At 43.2% G+C, this 18,288-nt stretch overlaps 1 protein-coding gene across 4 annotated transcripts in view; it reads left to right on the forward strand.

Annotated features, from left to right (window-relative positions):
- LOC104329623 (NELL2-interacting cell ontogeny regulator 1) overlaps positions 1 to 14,531 on the forward strand; it is a 37,875-nt gene extending 23,344 nt beyond the window's left edge. For 2 of the 4 annotated variants that reach the window (XM_075420377.1, XM_075420376.1), the window contains exons 2-7: positions 4,685 to 4,811; positions 5,124 to 5,240; positions 6,257 to 6,561; positions 7,214 to 7,356; positions 9,026 to 9,114; positions 13,988 to 14,531. In XM_075420377.1, the coding sequence (XP_075276492.1) occupies positions 7,233 to 7,356; positions 9,026 to 9,114; positions 13,988 to 14,059 (285 nt within the window). In that variant the 5' untranslated portion in view covers positions 4,685 to 4,811; positions 5,124 to 5,240; positions 6,257 to 6,561; positions 7,214 to 7,232 and the 3' untranslated portion in view covers positions 14,060 to 14,531. Of the gene's footprint in view, positions 1 to 4,684; positions 4,812 to 4,995; positions 5,074 to 5,123; positions 5,241 to 6,256; positions 6,562 to 7,213; positions 7,357 to 9,025; positions 9,115 to 13,987 lie in introns of those variants that run through there. The other 2 variants (XM_075420379.1, XM_009934764.2) reach the window with 2 other exon arrangements.
- Positions 14,532 to 18,288: the final 3,757 nt, after the last annotated feature.

Below are 18,288 nucleotides of genomic sequence, written 5' to 3' on the forward strand. Positions count from 1 at the left end.
GAGAAGACTGATGCAGGATTCTTCACGCTTTTTCCTTCAGAAGAAGAACCCAATCTGTTGGTTTGAGGATTGTAGTGCTACACTTTTTTTGCCAACAGTTAGAAAAAGTTCTCTGACGAACAAATAACGCATTCTGCTCTGGTGATTGCTGTGTCTCCCTGCTAGAAAGTTAACCAGGTGATCCTGAGGATTCGGGGATCGTAATCTGTTTAAGAGTCTGTGTTAGAACTTGATCCCTGCCTAGATCTAGTTCTAGACCTCCTGGGAATGGGAGCCTGTCCCAGCTCTGGTCACTGATTCCTGACTCAGTCGCTTATGCTAGAACTAGCCGTGCTTTTAGCAGGTGTCGTTCTGGTCTGTCCTCCAGCATCTCAGCCAAGACTGTGACCACTATACTGATGCTTAAGGAATATTAATTGCTTATTTTTCACTGGCCACTGTCTAAAAGCATCCCTGGATGACAAATGAGGAATTCATTCACAAGACATTTTGAAGGCAGATATGAGTAAGGTCTTAGCTGGAAACTGTGCAGTCACAGTTAGTGTAAAATCAGGATAATATTGTACTAACCAGCTTGAAATTTGTAGCACTGTGATTGTAGAAAGGAGAAAAAAAATTGTAAAAATGAGAAGCTATATCTGTCAGCTTGCACATATCTTGTAAACATGAACTCTGGTTAAAGATGCTGTTTTCAGACATAAATGTGTGAAGGTACATCCATTTTTAGGCCATTAAATCATAGTGATCTTAATGTCAGAATTATTAATTATCAGAGAGGTCAAAGTATTGGTGTCGTAAAACTCACCCTGGATCAATCTCAGGTGACTAGCTGTGAAGGAGTTGATTCCTAGAGCAGGGAGTCGATCTGGAGCCCTCTGCCTGTGGGTCTTCTGGATTCTGACATTGGAGAGTCCTTATGCAGACTTCGGGTAATAAACATCTATTGGGGAAAAAAAGGTAATTGATAAGCTTCCAATTTTAGCAATCTCATGTCCTTTAGTTTTCTCAGTTGCTGTTTTTCAAGGCAGCCTTTGCAAGGAAACTGGCTAATGGTGCACTGCTGCTCAGCTAAGAGATCTCCTCTTTCCCTTTATAGGCCACCCATGGTAGAAGTGGCCCCTGGACTCTGTAGTCTGGGCCTAGAATGGGAAGCTTGGAAGGATAGCAGTTTGTTCCCCTTCAGTTCAAAACCCATTCATGCGTATTTGTATAGTTGCTGCAAAGTACTCAAGACATCCCTGTGGACTTCGCAAACTAGTTAAAGTTGCAACTATATGTACTAGAAATAGCTCAAGCACAGCTTGGAACGCAGCTGATCACCCCAAAGATGTGTGTGTGGGAGGGTGGATAGGGACAGTGCAAGCCAAGGATAGCTCAGCTGACGCTAACCCTTCCTGAATATTGCCATGGGATTTTTAAATGCTTCGCAACTCCCAGAGAGATGCTGGAAGATTTGACCTCAGTTTAGCATCTCATCCAAGGAGCAGTAAGTAGTTCTGACAGTGCAGGCCTCCCGGAGTGCTGTGTGGAGAATTCAGACTTGGACATGAGCCCAGCCTTAGTGTTGCACTGAAACTCCAGACTTTTGGAACCTAGAATGATTTCAGATGAGCCATGCTCTGACAGATAGGGATTGCAGGAATCAGAGTTACGGACAAGGAAATTATTCCTAAAATTACAGGTGGGAAAAACAGAAGGAGGAACCTTTTCAATTATTTGCTGCTACCAAGATATGCGAGGCCTGTCCAGGGAACAAAGGAAGGCTTCATTGCTTAATCTGGTCAGTCTGACACTTCCCAAGAGCTTTACATTGGAAGGAAAAGAGTAGGAAAGGCTTGCTCTGTGAATAGCTCATACATCAGAGTGCGGGACAATGAGATCAGCTTTGGGTAGTTTGACATTATTATTCATCACATCTGCCTGAAGTCCTCAATCAACACTCCAGCCTGGTGGTGCGGGCGCCAGCAAGTGCAAACACAGTCCCTGCCCTCGAGCGATCGCAGCCTGGGATTGCGGCGGGATGACAAGGGGGGGGAATCAGCGAGAGGTGTGAGGCAGCGAGATATTGGTATAACGAGCACATTTGCATCCCATCAGCAGTCACAGCCGGCTTCCTCCGCAGGCTCTGCCAGGCAGCAGTGCTTTGTGGGATGCGTGGCAGAGGTAAAGCTTGAAAGAGGATTTGATGGAAGACAAGATGGTACCTTGTGGGGAGATTTTTGCCGTGATTTACAGGGCAGGCTGTGAGAAAGCATAAAAGTGTCTGGAGAAGAAGTGACAGAATCTGTTATCTTCAGTGAAGGAAGGAAGTTTTCTTCTGTGACAGAGTATTAGATTTAAGAGCGAAGGAGAGACCAAGCGGTGAAGGGGCTTAGAGGTAAAGGCTTGAGCTTTTCTCCCAATCCTACAGAAATATTTATAGTATCAAAGCATGTGCTATCAAGATGAAAAATTGAAATCTCAGAGACAGTGCTTTGATGCTTTTTAGCTGGTGGGGACCTTGAAAAAAAATCCATTGTGTTCAACTTCATTACAGAAACAAACTATAAATTCTCTCTGCTTACCTCAGGAATGATCCCCCAGGGCAACTGGGGTGTCAGGACGTTCCAGATTTCACTTAGATGTCACTTTTCACGCCCAGCCCAAGGTGCTGTATGACCACCACTGCAACTTTGGGCACACCAGTGAAATTGCCACTGAGGGCTGTTGTGTAGGTGCTGTATAGTCCCAGTTCTGCTCTGTAATTCCAGTTTTGGGGTGCCATTGGTCTAGCATCTGTGCCACCCGTGCTTTGTGTGTGAGGGAAATAAAAGAGGGAAAGATTTTATTGGGGTTGTAATGTTCTGGTGGGGATGTGCCCCAATACCCTTAGTGTAAGAGGTGCTCCCACTCTGCAATTCCATGAACTGAGCATGAAGTGTATTTTCTTCTCTGTTAAGCATAGGTTTAAAAAGGAAATAATTTTGAAGCAGAAAGCCAGAAATTATCAATTTGAAAACTGTCAAAATAATCTTTTTCAAAACATTTTTCAAACAAAAATGTCCTAAACTGGGGTCTCTGTCAAAAATCTCCTGCTTGGTAAACTGATATTTTCCAGCTGAGAAAATATTAGCTTCAGTGAAGAGAAAAGCTGATGCTTAACACAGCACAGAGAGGGGAGAAGTGAATAAAGAGGAAATGTGATTAAACCACTAACAAGGAAGTTGTTCTTTGCAGGACAAGTAGATTTAGGACAAGGCTAAAGAAGGGAGGTCACAGTGTCTGTTATGAGCTGCTTAGAGCAAGGAATTTGGCAGCTGAGAACAGCAGAAACAGATTTATTAAAAGTGTATTTAAAGGAGTCAGAAGCCCATTGTGTGGGTCTGAAACAAGGAATCAGTGGTAACACCCAAGCTACTGGGGCTGGCTGCTTGGTGTTACTGTTGTGATAAAGGAAGGATGGGATTCAGGAGAACAGGGTGAGATTTACTGGGAATGATCAAGAGTGCAGGTTAAGAAAAGGTGTAGATATGTACAGATAAATATATAGATCTATAGATATGTGTGTGTATAAATGTGAATATCTATGTTATTTGTCAGGAAGAGAGGCCAAGGTGTGGTAATAGATGACTGAGAATGATCATGAATAAAGTTCTGCATTTGTGATTTGTGTATAGGCAGATAATTAATCAGACAAAATCCTGTATGGTTATCTCTGCAAGAACAATGCTAAATCTTGTTTGCCCAAATGAACGGTCTCTAAAAATTATTTTCCCCTTCTTTCTGTTTTATGATGTATAAGGATGGCAGTACTATAATTAATCCACTCTTGACTCTGCTGTGGGTGCTGTAACTTCATATAGCATCGTAGTCACACACTGATCAACCTGAAATTTTAGCATCTTACTTAAAATGTTGAATTAGTGGGAGCAAACCATTCCCCTAGGGCCATACAGGAGAGACACGTTATAAAGCACGTTCAGAAAAAAAATATTAGCTAGCAATTTAGTCAGAATTCTGAGAAGGAGTTTCTACTCATGGGAAAAAAAAGGTTGTGTGCCTGACCTTCCTGGACACCGAGTGCCCCTGACTTTCACCATGAAAGCGTTGGAGTCCCTACTGAACCGGCTAAAAGCAAACACGGAGCACGGTCCCTTTGAAGATCGGTGCGTGCTTCCCACTACTGCACCTGCCCTTGGCTGTGCTCATTCTCTCTGGAACAAGAACTGCTACTTTCTAATTTGTGATGGGAGATGTCTTTTGGGGGGAAGATGCGACCCCTGAACTTAGCTTTGCTTGGACGAAAGCACTTTTATCATCTGTGCTCCATTGTTGCATTGCATTCAGCACGAGTGCCGTCAGCGTTGTTCTGGAGAGTAGCTCATGGGGAGTTGAAACGGGAGCAGGGGTGCAAGCTGGAACACGGGGGTGAAGTGTGCTCAGAGTTTGGACTCAGGTTCCCGCTCAGAGTTTAAGGGCCTGCACTCCTGCAGCTGTTCCTGGCAGCCCTGAGTCTGGAATCACAGGAATGCCCAGGAAAGCAGGCTTGGGTGGTTGTGACCCCCTGTTCGCAGACCATGCACTGAACAGATCCTGGCCTTCACCAAAGTCTCACCTGTGACGTGTCCTGCTGTTTCTGAGTGTGATCCCATGGTTTCTCCTGGTTTGCCATAAAGCAGGTGTAATTTGTCATGGTTATTTTCAGGCACTAGGGAAGCAAGTTGCTTGCATCAGGCACCACATCCAGCTGAGCAGACTTCGGGAAAACCATTCAGCGGACTTCAAGAGAGAGGAATCAAATGGCTTGGCTTTAAAACCCTTACCTGGAGCAGGTAAGTTACTGCTGGAACTCACATGTCAAAGCAGAAACATCCTTCCTCAGACCTGGGAGACACAGCCTGTTCCTCTTTAAATCTGCGCTGTGCTGCAGTGCACTGCATTGTTGCCATGGCAGAAATCTCCCCATAGTAATAACCTCTTTCAGAGAAGGTTAAAAAGAGACAGTGCACATGCTCAGAAATGCTGCACTTGTTCTGTTAGCAGTTTGCAGCGGCCATTTCAAAGAGACCGTCACAAAGACGAGAGGGAGATCAGGTACTGATTTTTTTTCCTTTGTTAGAGGGGGTGAATTTTCTCTTTCACAGAAGTCCATGCACAGATCTGTCTCCATTCCCAGTTGCGCTGCAGAGAGAGACCACCCTTGAAGCTTGTCATGATTATTCCTCGCAGATAGCAAATTCCCACGGAATAACTAAGAGGCAGTAAGTAGTTAGATGTGGCCTAAGGTGATGGCTGCACTTGGGGAGAAATTATTTTGCAACAGGGCTCACATACGAAGCTGAACTGGTGCTGGGGTGGGTGATATGTAAGGTACCCTGAAAAAGTTTAACAGCATATCTGCTTTGTGTTGTTGAACCTTTCCAGCACTCATAGTCAGCTATGCGAATATCCTCTGCTCCTACTGACCAGGAGGTTTCTGCTTTACATACTTTCAAAGGGGGCTGGTATTATCCTAATTTACTGTTACTTGGAGGCACTCTGCTGCATCCTGTTTCAAAGCCTGGTGTCTTTGATTGTACTTGCTTTGATTGCAGATCACCATTAATTAAAACAAATAACCCAAGCCACTTCTTATTATTTTAATCCCTTTATTTTAAGGATTGCAGAAGTAAGAAAAAAGATCACATCAGATGACTTCTAAACAGTGGAAGGGATGGGAAGCCCAGTTCTGAGGTTATAGGAATTGCATTACCAGATCTATTTTTTGATGTGGGCCCAAATATGCCTGAGACTATGTACATGTGTGTCTCTTGCTTCTGAACCATCCCCTACTCTGATGTTTAGTTTGAGGTGCACGGGAAGGGGATGTGTGTAATGCTGCTCCTTTCCTGGATGAATTGCTGGTTTGCACGTGCTGCAAGTGTTCATGAAGAATTTGCGGCTTCACATTACCTGTGTCTGAAACAGTGGATTGCATGTACCAAGCTTGTTCCATCCTGTGGTTGTGACAACATGGGGAAAAACTCTTCCTTTCCTGCCTCCCTCTATTGCCCTTTCAAATGTGAAATACAAGCTGGTTTGGGGAGTGCTGTGCTCTTGCACTCAGCACATGCAGATTTGATGTTCTTACGCAACATCTTTTGCTTTTGTACCGACTTAAAAATCAGGAAGAAACAGAATGTTATCCTGATTTCCTCGGTTCAGCTAAAGAGAATTTTCATGTGTTTCTACAACTTAACCTTATCTGATTCTTTCTTTCCTCCATTTGAATGTACAGGAATGGAAGGTAAACTTGGCTGAACTAAGGACCACCCTAGCAGTTTGTCAGAATCCTTGAAGCTTGAACTGAAACCTGTAATAGACAGTTGCAGTGTGAGCCATTCCAAGTTTCCCATATTGCCTCTTGATCTGAACAGTTTACCTGCTGGATCAAGAAAATTCTTCATTTGAAACCTGTGTGCTTGTCAAAAATTTTGCCTCTGTGTGAAGGGGAAGTGTTGCTGGACCAGACTGTACCTATCTTCAAGGCATGGTGTGGCCTGGCTGTGATGTTCAGGAACAAATGGATGGCTGCAAATAAAGGTCTGAAACCCAGATTGGGAGGGGAAACAGAAGGTCAAAGAGTTTTGATGCATTTACTGTTAGAAATTCTACCTATGAATTTGTGGAGGTTTAACAAGAGTGTTTTCTTTCAGCTACTTTCATAAAGGAGTTTATGATCAGTGTGGTGCATAGTTAACAATAATGGTTAGCTTTAGTTACTATACTTGTGAAAAGACAGTGCATCAGTAAAGCAAGAGAGTGGGTAAAAACTCCTTTTCCAGGTTCAGGTCTGTTTCAGCCAGCTCCATAATCCCTGCTGTTTGGATCTTGAAGCCTAACAGTGAAACGTCTGTCCAGATTCATGTGCTGGTCTGGGAATGTCTAGAAAAAAGAAAGATTGGAATCACAGAGCAGGCAAAGTTGCTGGCATCCTGGCTTGCAAATGAAACCAAGAACTGTGTAGGGACTTCTGATCTTCATGTCTAGGGATGTTCTCTCCCAGTTGGGTTTTACGTGCACTGCGGGAGAAGTACAGAGAACTTCTGTCCATGTTCTAGATCTTATGATACATTTTTTTTCTTTCAGAGGAAGACTGCTAATGCTTTAGCCATCAGCAACATTAAATTCTTCATAGCAAACCCCTTGTATCTGTGATGTTCCTCACTAACCTGTTTTATCTCTTGATAAACAGAGAAGCACCCATTCCCAAGATGCTGGCACCCTGCCTGCTGAGAAGAGTGATCCTTACAGTTCCTTTATTTTTTGTGATTGCACTGCTTCTCGCAGAGCCGGTTAGATCTGATCAGGAAGCGGGAACAGCCATACCAGCTGAAAGTAAGTACCACCCTACAGTCCTCTCATGCAGCTTGTACTGTAGTTTTAATGTTGCAGGACTTCATATCACTGAAGCTTGTCCTATTCTGGATGTCTTGCTTATGATGTTTTAAAATCACAACTTTATAGCATACCAATGCTGTTTTTCTCCTGCGTCCAAGGCTCACCACTCTCTTTACCCTGATCTCCTGCCTGTTGCTGTCTCGCTTGTACCTGAAATCTGTCACTGTTCTGTACCTTTTCTTTTGAACAGCCCTTTCATTGTCTTAGCCCTTTCTATACCAGGAATCGCCCTCTTTGCTTTTCAGAGACACAGACGAGACTAGCTTTTTTTAGCTGACATTGAATGTTCATTACATCTTTCATTCCTGGTAATGTCTACTATATTAAAGTCAGTTGTTTTTATTTTAGAAAAATCACAATGAAGGTGTCAAGAAAGCACACTCGACAGTCTTGCAGCCTTCAACCACCTAATTCTCCTTTGCTGATCTGTGATGGGTTTAATTTACATCATAAACATAATGGCAGGACCTTGCATTGAGTTGTTGATGTGGAAAACGCTGTCCTCTCCTTACGTCTGGTGCATATATAATAACACAAAGGTTGGGTGGTGGTACAGTAATAAAAGAGGAGGTCTGTAATACTGGCCAATGTTTATTTTTTTATCTCTTTTGGGTTTTTTTACTAGCCATTTAAAGAATTTGGCAGACTTCTCCAGCAGACAGGGTTTCTGTCTGCTGGTTAGCACACAGATCGTGAGCTGGAAGCTCATACTCCAGCTTACCCGAGACCTGTAGTCATCAGTCAAATATCAAGTGGTTGCAAAATAGGCTGACAGACACAGCCAGGTTTTCCAACATCACTCTAGGTTTCATCCTTTCTTCCTTACCAGACCTCAAAGAGCAAACTAAACCTGCGCTCAGAATTTCTCACTTGCGCAATATTTCCTATGAAGTTGTCAGAGGCACAGGCACTGAGAATCAAAAAAGAGCATATGTAGAGCTTGATGACTCGAAGACATTTCATCACGCCTATATTTGTTCTGTGTCAGCACTGCTATCTGTTAGGGCACAGCTTTGTGTTACATGATGATCAAGGCAAAGCAAGCCTTGGGACCTTCAGTCTGGATACCTAGATATGGGAATACTATCTTAGACACTGCAGTTAGTCCAGAATGCAGCAGTTCTGCTTATCAGCAGTGCCCACGAATGATAGGGCATTGTTTATCTGCTGCTTACTTCACTAGCTTTGGTCAAAGCTGTATCATATTAAAAGTTAGAGGCGAAGTGATCTGTCTTTGTGATAATGCAGTCAATTTTATTCTATTAGCTTTCTCTTTAGACCTGAAGTTTGTGAGATTTAGAGACAATATTCTCCCGGGAACAGGTTCATGGTCTCAGAGGTAATTTCTGAAATGTCTGAAAAATCTGAAGATGAGTTTGAAAATTTTTAATGCAAATTAGTTGAAATAATTCTTTTGTCATTGAGAGACTGGGTGGACCATCATAAAGGACCATTTACACTAACCTGGATTGTTCAAGAGTACGTACATTAACGCTCACTCTGTGGACTCTTTTCTGTAGCTCTTCCTCATACTTATAATCACTGTTTATCCCTTCTTAATACTTCATGCCATATAGTCATGATTCTCTACTAAATACTCTCCTAGGTCGTCCCTGTGTTGATTGCCATGCATTTGAGTTCATGCAGAGGGCTCTGCAGGATCTAAAGAAGACAGCATATAATCTAGACACACGGGTAAGGAAACATTCAATTTCCTTTTTTTTTTTTTTAATATGGAAGAAAATGCTGTAAAGGTAGATAAAGTGGGTGGATTTTGCGCAAAATAGTCAACTGTACTGTCCTATCTGCAGAAGTAAAGCTGGTTAATTGCATTTCACCTTTCTATGCAATGATCTATGGAATTCTTCTGCCTTGGGGTATCAGGGAAGCTAGGAAGCTTAGGAAAGCGCGAACTGACAGTCCTCAACCCTCTGTTCATCTCTTGCTACTGTTCTCATTCCAAATGCTGAGCGCACATCTTTGTTTTGATGTTAGGGGAAGTAAGGTGAAAGCATCATTTATATTTGTTGCACAAAAGGAGAGAGCTAGCTCGTACAAAAAGCCTGCTAAAATAAAATGCTCACCTGCCCATGCTCTTACCCCTGGGGAGAGGCTAAGGGAGGAAACACCATCTTGTAGATACTTTTTACATGCTTCTGATTCCATAGTGATGAAAAATGCCACAAAGTAGAACAGTCTCAGGAAGGAAGCTTGTTTGGCTTGGAGTCACTGTGAAGAATTTGCCGAGGTTGGTGTCTTCCTTCTGTGAGGGGAGTTGAATCTGTCTCTTGCTACTGCAACCTGCAGTCTGTGACTAGCTGTATCCCAGCTGCTCTCAGATAGCAGTGTCTCAGGAGGGTGGCTTTTTCCCCACCTCCTGTGTACTCTTTAGCTGAAGTGCTATAGCTACACTCTTGCACAGATTTTTCAACAGAAAACACTCAGACTTTTTTGCTATTCTAATCTGTGGTTAAGGCTGTTCACAGTTCAAAGCCTGCAAACAGGGCGTCTTTGAAGAACAGTTTGAGGTAACTCTGACCAGGGTCCATGATGTTTAGGTTAAAATGCAGGTGCAGGAATGAAGATCCCTTGAATTGTGACATACTACATAAAAGCAAACAAACATTCCAGCAGAACCAGATTGGTATGTAGCACATTTACAGTTAAACAAAGTCTGTTCGATAATTACAGGTCAAATGTATTTTAGGCTCCTTCATGATGAAATCTTGTTAATGAATACATGTGCCGAGCCCTGTATACAGCCCAAACAAGATGTTCAGAGCATACAGCAAACTGGTTCTAGCACACCTTTTCCTTTTTTTACAAACCTTTGAACTTTTCATCAGAATTTCTGAATCTTGATTCAAAAATATCTCGACTAGTAAAATCTTCTCGGGCTGTCTGGCTATGGCAGTGACCTTTATGACACCTACAGCTTGCAGACCAACAGAGAAGCTTAATACAGATATCCAAAGCAGGAGTAGCAATAAGAGCTCCAAAGGTAGCAACTGTTTTTTAATACTTTTTAAAAAATAAAATTAAAAGACAGCCAAGGAGAAGTGAGGATACAAAAAAAGATATGGTTGAGAGGAATGTCCTGTTATTGACTTTGACAGCTGTAGATTTGACGGCAAGCCTGAAAATGTGGCCTCATGATATATTCTCCCCCAAACAAAGCTATTGTTTCTGTATCACTTTAAAATCTAAATAGTTTAACCCATATTGGGATCCTTCAGTGCCTCTGGACCAGGAGAGGCCTATTCCAGTCATTAAGCTAGGAACTCTGCCTACATCTTCAGAAGACATGGAAATATTTAATAGCTGAGGACTTGGTGGAACTGCCTTCTACAGTGTTTCAATTCTTAGTTTTATTTTTCAGCTGTGGCCCAATTTGATGCAAACTGGGAGTTTTAAGATGATTCCTTTCAGTCACATGTATATTTTATATTTGACTATTTTAATCTGTTTTGCTGCTTAGTGGGGCAAATGTTTCTGTCCCTGAAAATACAATTTCCTTTGTGAATATTCCCACTGGAGACACTAATTTCCTTGAAAAACTCTCTTTCATTTGCAGGCAAGATTTTTAGATGATGACTAAGCAGCTCCTAACTGTGTTGGAGGGGGAGGGATTCCCAAAAGCTTAGAGAGGAAATTCCCATTTAATTCCTCCTGCAAATCTAGCCCTGCAGTTTTGTGCTGGGGAAACCATACAGTTTTATTGCACCACTCAGGAGTTTTCACACTTAATTTGGCCCTGTGTTGATCTGCATGGTGTCTTACAAAGCAAACTGACTTTAGGTAGGTCAAATAATCTTTTGTGGGGGGCATAGTCTATAACTCCTTCCTTTTACAAGACTAGACATGCTTGTAACCTACAGTGATGTGATGATCACTTACTGATTGACAGGCTGGCTGCATTTTACTCATGCTGTAAGAGAAGGGTCACAGACCACCTCCGAAAAGCTGGCTACTAACCCCACACATACCAGATCTGTTTGCCCCCCTGCATACTGTTTGCCATCCTTTTGTTGCTTCTGGGCCCTTGGAGCAGGCTGCAGGCTGGATTAGTTTTTTTAACAGCCGTAACCAGCTCTGGGCAATCTTTTCTGGGGATATCTGTGATTCACCGCTCAGCCAAAGCCCAGTATATGGCAGGTGCAGCTCTGATCATGAACTAGGGAGAGGGTTCTTGTACTGCCAGGAGGGAGCTGCTGCCATCAAAACCGTTCAGCCAGTTCACTGCCAGCTCTCTAGTGCATCTAAAAGCTGCTCAAGACAGAGGCCAGCAGGGAGCAAGCCGTAAAACAAATCCTGTAAGACAAATGCAGTCCATGGGCTATACAGTTCACTGTAAGTCTGCACTATAGACACTTATTTTCAAAATTCCAACACATTTTTTCAGAGTTAACCAGTGGACATTGCTTTACAACTTTAAAGAGCTCAGGAACTGCATTTTTAGCTGGAATTTATGAGCTTTTTTGTAGGTTCAGAATCTGGACCCTGCCCTGTCTGGTTTTTTTGGTGGTTTGATTTTTTTATTGAAATGTGCTTTAACCCACCAGGGGATAATAACAAATCTCTGTGCAAATGGTTTTGTGATCATGCTCACAAAACAGTCATCAAAGCTGTAGTTAGTGCCATTCATTTTGTTCTTTATTCCTTTCTAAACTGTCAGTAGTTATTTGGAATTTTCAAAGCACATTGAATTAGATGTGCCCATGAAAGTGAAAACAAAGGCTTGAAAATGTTATTAAAGATATATTAGATGGTAAGCAGCCTTGAGGCTTAGCTCCGAAGCTGTTGGCATGCTGTCAACCTCCCTTATTCAAACCATTGCAGATGATGTCAAGGAGATGGTTAGAAGGCGATGATTGAGTGTCTTTAAGGTGATTATCTAAGTCTGATCAGATCTTTCCAGTTTTGCAGGGTAGCTGAAACAATCAAAAGCGATGCGTGATTTGTTATAGAACCACAGGGCTGTGTCTGGTGATTTATCATCTGGGATAAAAACCTGACCAACAGATAGGTTTTCCTGTACTAAGAAGGCAGGTGGTAAGCAGGATGCTTCAGCCCAGTTCTGCTCTAAGTGCCTTCAGCTGATGTGGGTCAGTGGATCACCAGCTTTTAAAACACAGTCTTTAATCACATGGCAATTCCACCTAATAAGAAAATCACAAAACAGGCAGATTAAGGAGGGATTTCACTGGCATTTAGAGCCGGTAGTCTTCATAATGCCCTTTTTTTGTCTAGCTGGTTATGCCAGTGGGGATTCATTTGGTGAGTGGACTTCCCACAGCTAGAGTGTCCCATGATAACAAGGAGGAAGTCCTCTTTTGGATCAGACTGATTCTCAGATACAGCTTGAGCTCAGGACAGACAAAATGACATGAAGATATGATGTTTATGTCAAACAGCTCTGTGCTCTGTCATGCTTCTACTGAAGCCACAAGTGCTCCAAACAGCCAGGAAAACCAAAGAGTGTGTGTGCTAGAGAGGAAGGATTCCCAAATTTCTCTTATGGAGTTATGGAGGCCTGCTGTCACTTCCCTGGTCCTCAGTCACTTCTTGCATGAGGTAGGTTGAGAGGATGCAGGCCTTTCTGATCATACCCAGCTCCAGCTCTGAGAAGTTCCCAATCTGCTCTTGCTGCTCCAGAAAATCCCTGTGGGCAGCAATGATCTGATATTGATGAACCCCAGTTCAACTGGGGGACCTCTGCTTTCACCACTTTGCGACCCTAAAGAAGCCAGCAATCTCATCACACATTTGAACTGTGATGGCTGTATGCCAGCTCAGAACCTATCATCTACTTTGGGCTCCAACAGTGTATTAACGGTAACAACAGTGAAGCAGGAGAAGTTAAAACAGAAGTAAATTTCTTCACTGAGAGGGTGTTCGGTCACTGGAACAGGCTTCCCTGGGAAGTGGTCAGAGCCTGTCAGAGTTCAAGGAGCATCTGGATGATGCTTTTAGTCATATGGTTTAGTTTTAGGTAGGTCTGCGAGGAGCAGGGAGTTGGATTTGATGATCCTTATGGGTCCCTTCCAACTTGAGATATTCTGTCATTAAATTATGCCTCACTTTCTCTGTATAACTTTCAAAGTTGAGTCCAGGCTGTAGTACTCTAAATTTAATTTTTTGAGTATGTTTTTAAGTAAAAAGAAAATTTCTGACAGGTTTTGGGGTTTTTTTTAAGCCTCCCATGAACTTGAGAGCTTATGCTCCAGTTTGTGCAGTTGAAGTAAGATTGTAAGAAAGACAAATAACAAAAATACAGCACCCAGAAGTATACTGAATGTACTAACGTGAAAAACATGAATGTGTACTGCAGTGAATTTCTCCATGTCATAGGAAGTATTGCCATGTTGGCATGCCAGTTAATCACACAAAAGCTAAATTATTTTTCAGAGCAGTAAGGAAAAACTCTGATTATTACCTTGAGCCTCATCTTATACAACCAATTCCAAATCTTAGAACAAAAGTAAAATGCACTTTTCTTTGGGAGCTAATTAATTTTATAGTGCTGATGCTTGTTTTTTGATGTTGCTTTTGTTCCCCCCTCTTATAGACAGAAACTCTGCTTCTTCAGGTGGAAAAGAGAAATCTATGCGACTGTGTAACTGCAAATCTGCTGAACTGAATCCTGGAGGCCTGCTAAGGAGTGTCACCTGTTCAGCAGTTTTTAAAAGGCAGCTGTATAAAATACAGCTTTACGGAGTTCATGTTGCAAGCATGTATGCCCCAATGTACTGAGAAAATTGGGGGGTTGTACCTTATGTATATGTCTGTTCTATTTTTTGTTTGTTTGTTTGTTTTTTAATAGTACCCTCTTGTCATATCACTGGGTTGCCAGTAAGGGCTCAGTTCCGTACATCTGTTACTTGGTATCAAAGTGGGGGAAAAATTTACCTGCTTTGATTTTTAAATCAGAGTTGGCCAAGTGTAACCCACAAGATAAATATGGCCAGCAGTGGTCTAGAGACACTTGCAGCTGTTTTTTGTCTCTAATATGAGCATATCTGTGTGGCAACTTGCCCAGTTATATTGAGACAGGGAATTGTGGTCTCTGTAGGCTTTGACTGTGTATTAAAGATGATGGAAGTCCTTTCTGTTTACTGTCTGCACTGTGGCCACATTCAGGCATGTTGTAGTTTTGTCAGCTGTAATGAGGTGTGTGTCATGAGGAGGTATAGGTGTGCTGTACTTGGACCAAAACAGTTTATATCTTAATGCTGAGTTTTCTGGTATCCTGCACGAGTACTGCTTCTTTAATTAAAACCTTTAGTTTCTTCCCCTCCTTCCCTGGACACTCCACTCTTAGCCCACTGTATCTCTAGGTAGATTTATCTTAGCAGGTCAAATGGGTAGAGTGAAAAAAGGAGAGTAGGGCATGACTAGGCAGCCTTGCCCATTCTGGCTGCACCAAATGCAACCACCAGCAACTGCCCAGCATCACACTGAAGGAAAGTTACCAGCTCTGTGCAGTGCCAAGAAGTTTCTTCGTGGGAGTGTTCCTTATTATGTTTAAGGTGAAACACTTAGGTCACACGTAGTTGGTCCATTCTGTGATGGATTGAACGCTTAACATTTTGGTCTTTCCTTGTAGTTGCCTTTGAAAGCTGCTCTTTTTGTTTCAGGCATGAAGAAAGACTTGTGCACCTGCAAGCTGAGGTGATTTTTGTCCTCAACTCTACCACTTTATTCTAAGATACGTGTCCACCCACAAGTCTGAATTAGGCTGAGCAGTTTGAGCAGATGCTCTGAGTTTGTTTGATGTGGTTTAGAGCAGTCTCAAACCACTCCAACAGTGGGGCTGTGGGTTGATAACCTGACTTGGGGAGTGGATGAGAGGTGGACATCTGAAGGCCAATACCTCTTCAGCTAAATTTGGAAGGAGGTGCCTGCCTGTGGCCTTACTTCTCTAATTAAACTGGTGGGACTTTGCTGGAAGTGGATGAGAGGTGAAACACAACTACTGCCCTGCCAGTGCAGCTGTAGATATGGTAACAAACAGCTGTGGGAGTAGAGGAACACAACAGACTGCCTCAGTGGTTTGCCAAACCTGTCCAGGGCTTGGAAAACCAATTCCTGCACACTGAGAAGTGCAGCATGCCCTTCTGCATGGGGCCATGGACACAGGCCAGCAGAGAAGCTCTGTGTGAATTGAAGAGGGGATTCTGCTGTTATTTTTTCAAATTCCCTTAAGCAGCGCCTGTGCTGTGTGTTTTTCATGAAGTCTGTTCACCCTGCATGGGACCACAGGTCTTTCACTCATACATGGCACAGCATTTTCTGGACTGCTTGAAGCCAGGCCTCCTTTGAAGGGCTTCCAGCTGATCCTGGCTGTAGCAGAATGGCTTCTCAAAGCTTCTTGGCCTTTGCTGCAGCTGGGTCTTCCCAATCTTGTTCTAACTTTTCTCTGGACCTGCCTTGGCTCTCCTGTACAGGTAACCTCCGTTCCCCCTGCTAGTCTGGCATTGCCCTCTCTCTAGGCTCAGGGATATCTCAGTGAACCCCTGGCCCCCTGTCCTAATGATTCTGCATGTAGTCACTGCAAGTGTGGGTGGTGGGGCTGATGCTTCTCAGGTCAGCCATCCCTTTAGATCCTACTGGCAGCACTGCGGGAGCAATGGGTGGCACTCCAATTTACCGTGGAGTGAGTGCACATGTTGCAGAGCAACACTGATATCTCATTCCCTGTCCAGTGAAGACGTTGTGAGGACGGGCTCTTCTCACCTGGGAAGCCAGCATTCCCACTGCAGAACTTGGAGGAAGTCTCAGAACAGTTCAGGTGGTGAAAACTCTGCTCCCAAAGCTGAGTTAATTTGTGGACTGTCCACCAGGATTGTGTAAAATCACTAACTTGTTACACATGTGGACAGGAACCCAGCTGTGGTCAGCTGCTGGTTTTGCACATGTTCTGGCACAACTGGAAACACCTGTAGATCTTGATGAATTTTTCCCTTGTTGTCTGCACAGGCACCAGGTTGAGCAAAAGAAAATCTGACTATGTGGAAATATTTTCCTTCAGTCATTCTGCTACACCACTACCTTCTGATTCCCATCACCAGAACTGGGGTAGTGAGACACAGGGCATAGTAGCTGTTGCCCCAAGAGAAAGCAGCTAGGAGCAAGGTAGGTGGAGAGAGGGGAATAACTTTCTCATTGGCTTCCTGAGAATCTGAAAAATTAAAGATTTCTTTCAGTCTGCAGAAGATCCATTAGAATGAGGAATTTCATAGTGGAAATTGCTATGTGCTCCTTTAAAGCTCACCTTACATGTTTTGTTTTAGTTGAATGACTGTTCTGTATTACCTCTTGTTCAAAACCACCAAAATAGCAGGAGAGCAGAAGACAGCGAATATGCCACCAGTTCTAAAAAAGCATTGGCAGGGAGGTCTAGGAATTGCACCCAGCAACCAGAATATCTGTTCTGGGCAAGAGAACAGAAACTTTTGAAGGATTTGAATATGTAAATTCAGGTTTAATATGACACGGTGACAAGAGTCAAGGCCATTTTTACAGAGCAAAAGTATACAGCAAAACCAGATAAACTGCTGACAAAAGCAGCTAGGATAATCCAAAGGAATGTACAGACTAGGAGTCTGCAGTCTAGACAAGAAAGGATGGAAGAAAGAGATGGTGGAAGTTTATGAAACCACGAGTGACCAGAGAATGACTGTTTGCTGTTCCTTCCCAAACGAGAAGTGTGGTGCACTGAATGAAACCAGCTGGAGGCAGGGTCAGAGCAAATAGGAGGATGATAATCTTGGCCTACTGCATGTTTCAGTTGCAAAGTCCTCGTTGCGCAATGTTGCCGGTGCGACAAATTTACGTGGGTTTAAAAAGCAGCTGTCCAGACTCATGCCTGAAAATCCTATTGCAAACTGCTAAATATGAAAACACCAACTTTGATTCAGGAGGTCCCTGAACCACAGGTTGTTGCAGGGTAACTGTGTTGTAGGAAGACATTGTAGTTGACCTGGTTTTATATTTTTCCCTATGCATTACTTAATGGTCAGTGCCAAGGGTGAGATACTGGCCTCAGAAGGACTTCTGGTGTGATCTGGTGTGGTTTTTCTTGTGTGTGGAAATGAGCCTCTTCCCAAAGCTGTAAAGCACACCTCCGTGTGCTCCAGAGAGCCACTCCTTTTTATCCCTTAGAAACAAACACTTTTAGAAAGTCTTGAAGTTCTGGGTTTCCCCATTGCCCGAGGACAGGGCACCATTAAGTAGGCTGGTGGCCCTGCTTCTGCAGCCCAGTACACTGCAGAGACCACTCCAAAGGGAGGAGCAAAGGCTCCTTTTTGAATGGAAAGAAATAGTACTGCAAAACATTGGCGTAGCTAGAAGAAGCTATATAATTACTCTGATATTAGCGTCTTCTACACAGTGTACAAGCCCAGTCCTGTCTAGCTTTCACTCCTTGCCCTATGGCCTTTCCTCTGTTTCTGTCTTGGCTTTTTGCTCAAGCCGCTGTCCTAGCTGCCCTTTGTGCTGACCGTGGGATGTGCAGATCACCTCTCCTGTGCCATAAAAAAATCTTGCAACAATGTACTTGTGAATAGCAAACACTTGTGCATGTGCAAAATGGCTGAAAGCAGTGGTGTGTTGCTGTGGCCATGCTGCTGAGCTGGGAAATCTCTTTCAAACTTATGGTCCTATGTCTCTGATGGCTCTGGCACTGTTTTGCCTCGTCCCTCTTCACCTACACATGCAGTATTTTCTCTGCCCTCTGAAAGCCTGATGTTTTTAACACGAAAAATGGAAAACGTTAGTACAAACAGGCTTTCGCTTCCCATCATACTTAAAGCTGCTGCTGTGCCTTCTATAAGAAGTGCATTCTTTCTCCTCAAAATGCAAAGGTCC

This window comes from Opisthocomus hoazin, chromosome 5, assembly GCF_030867145.1.
Source record: "Opisthocomus hoazin isolate bOpiHoa1 chromosome 5, bOpiHoa1.hap1, whole genome shotgun sequence".
Lineage (NCBI taxonomy): Eukaryota > Metazoa > Chordata > Aves > Opisthocomiformes > Opisthocomidae > Opisthocomus > Opisthocomus hoazin.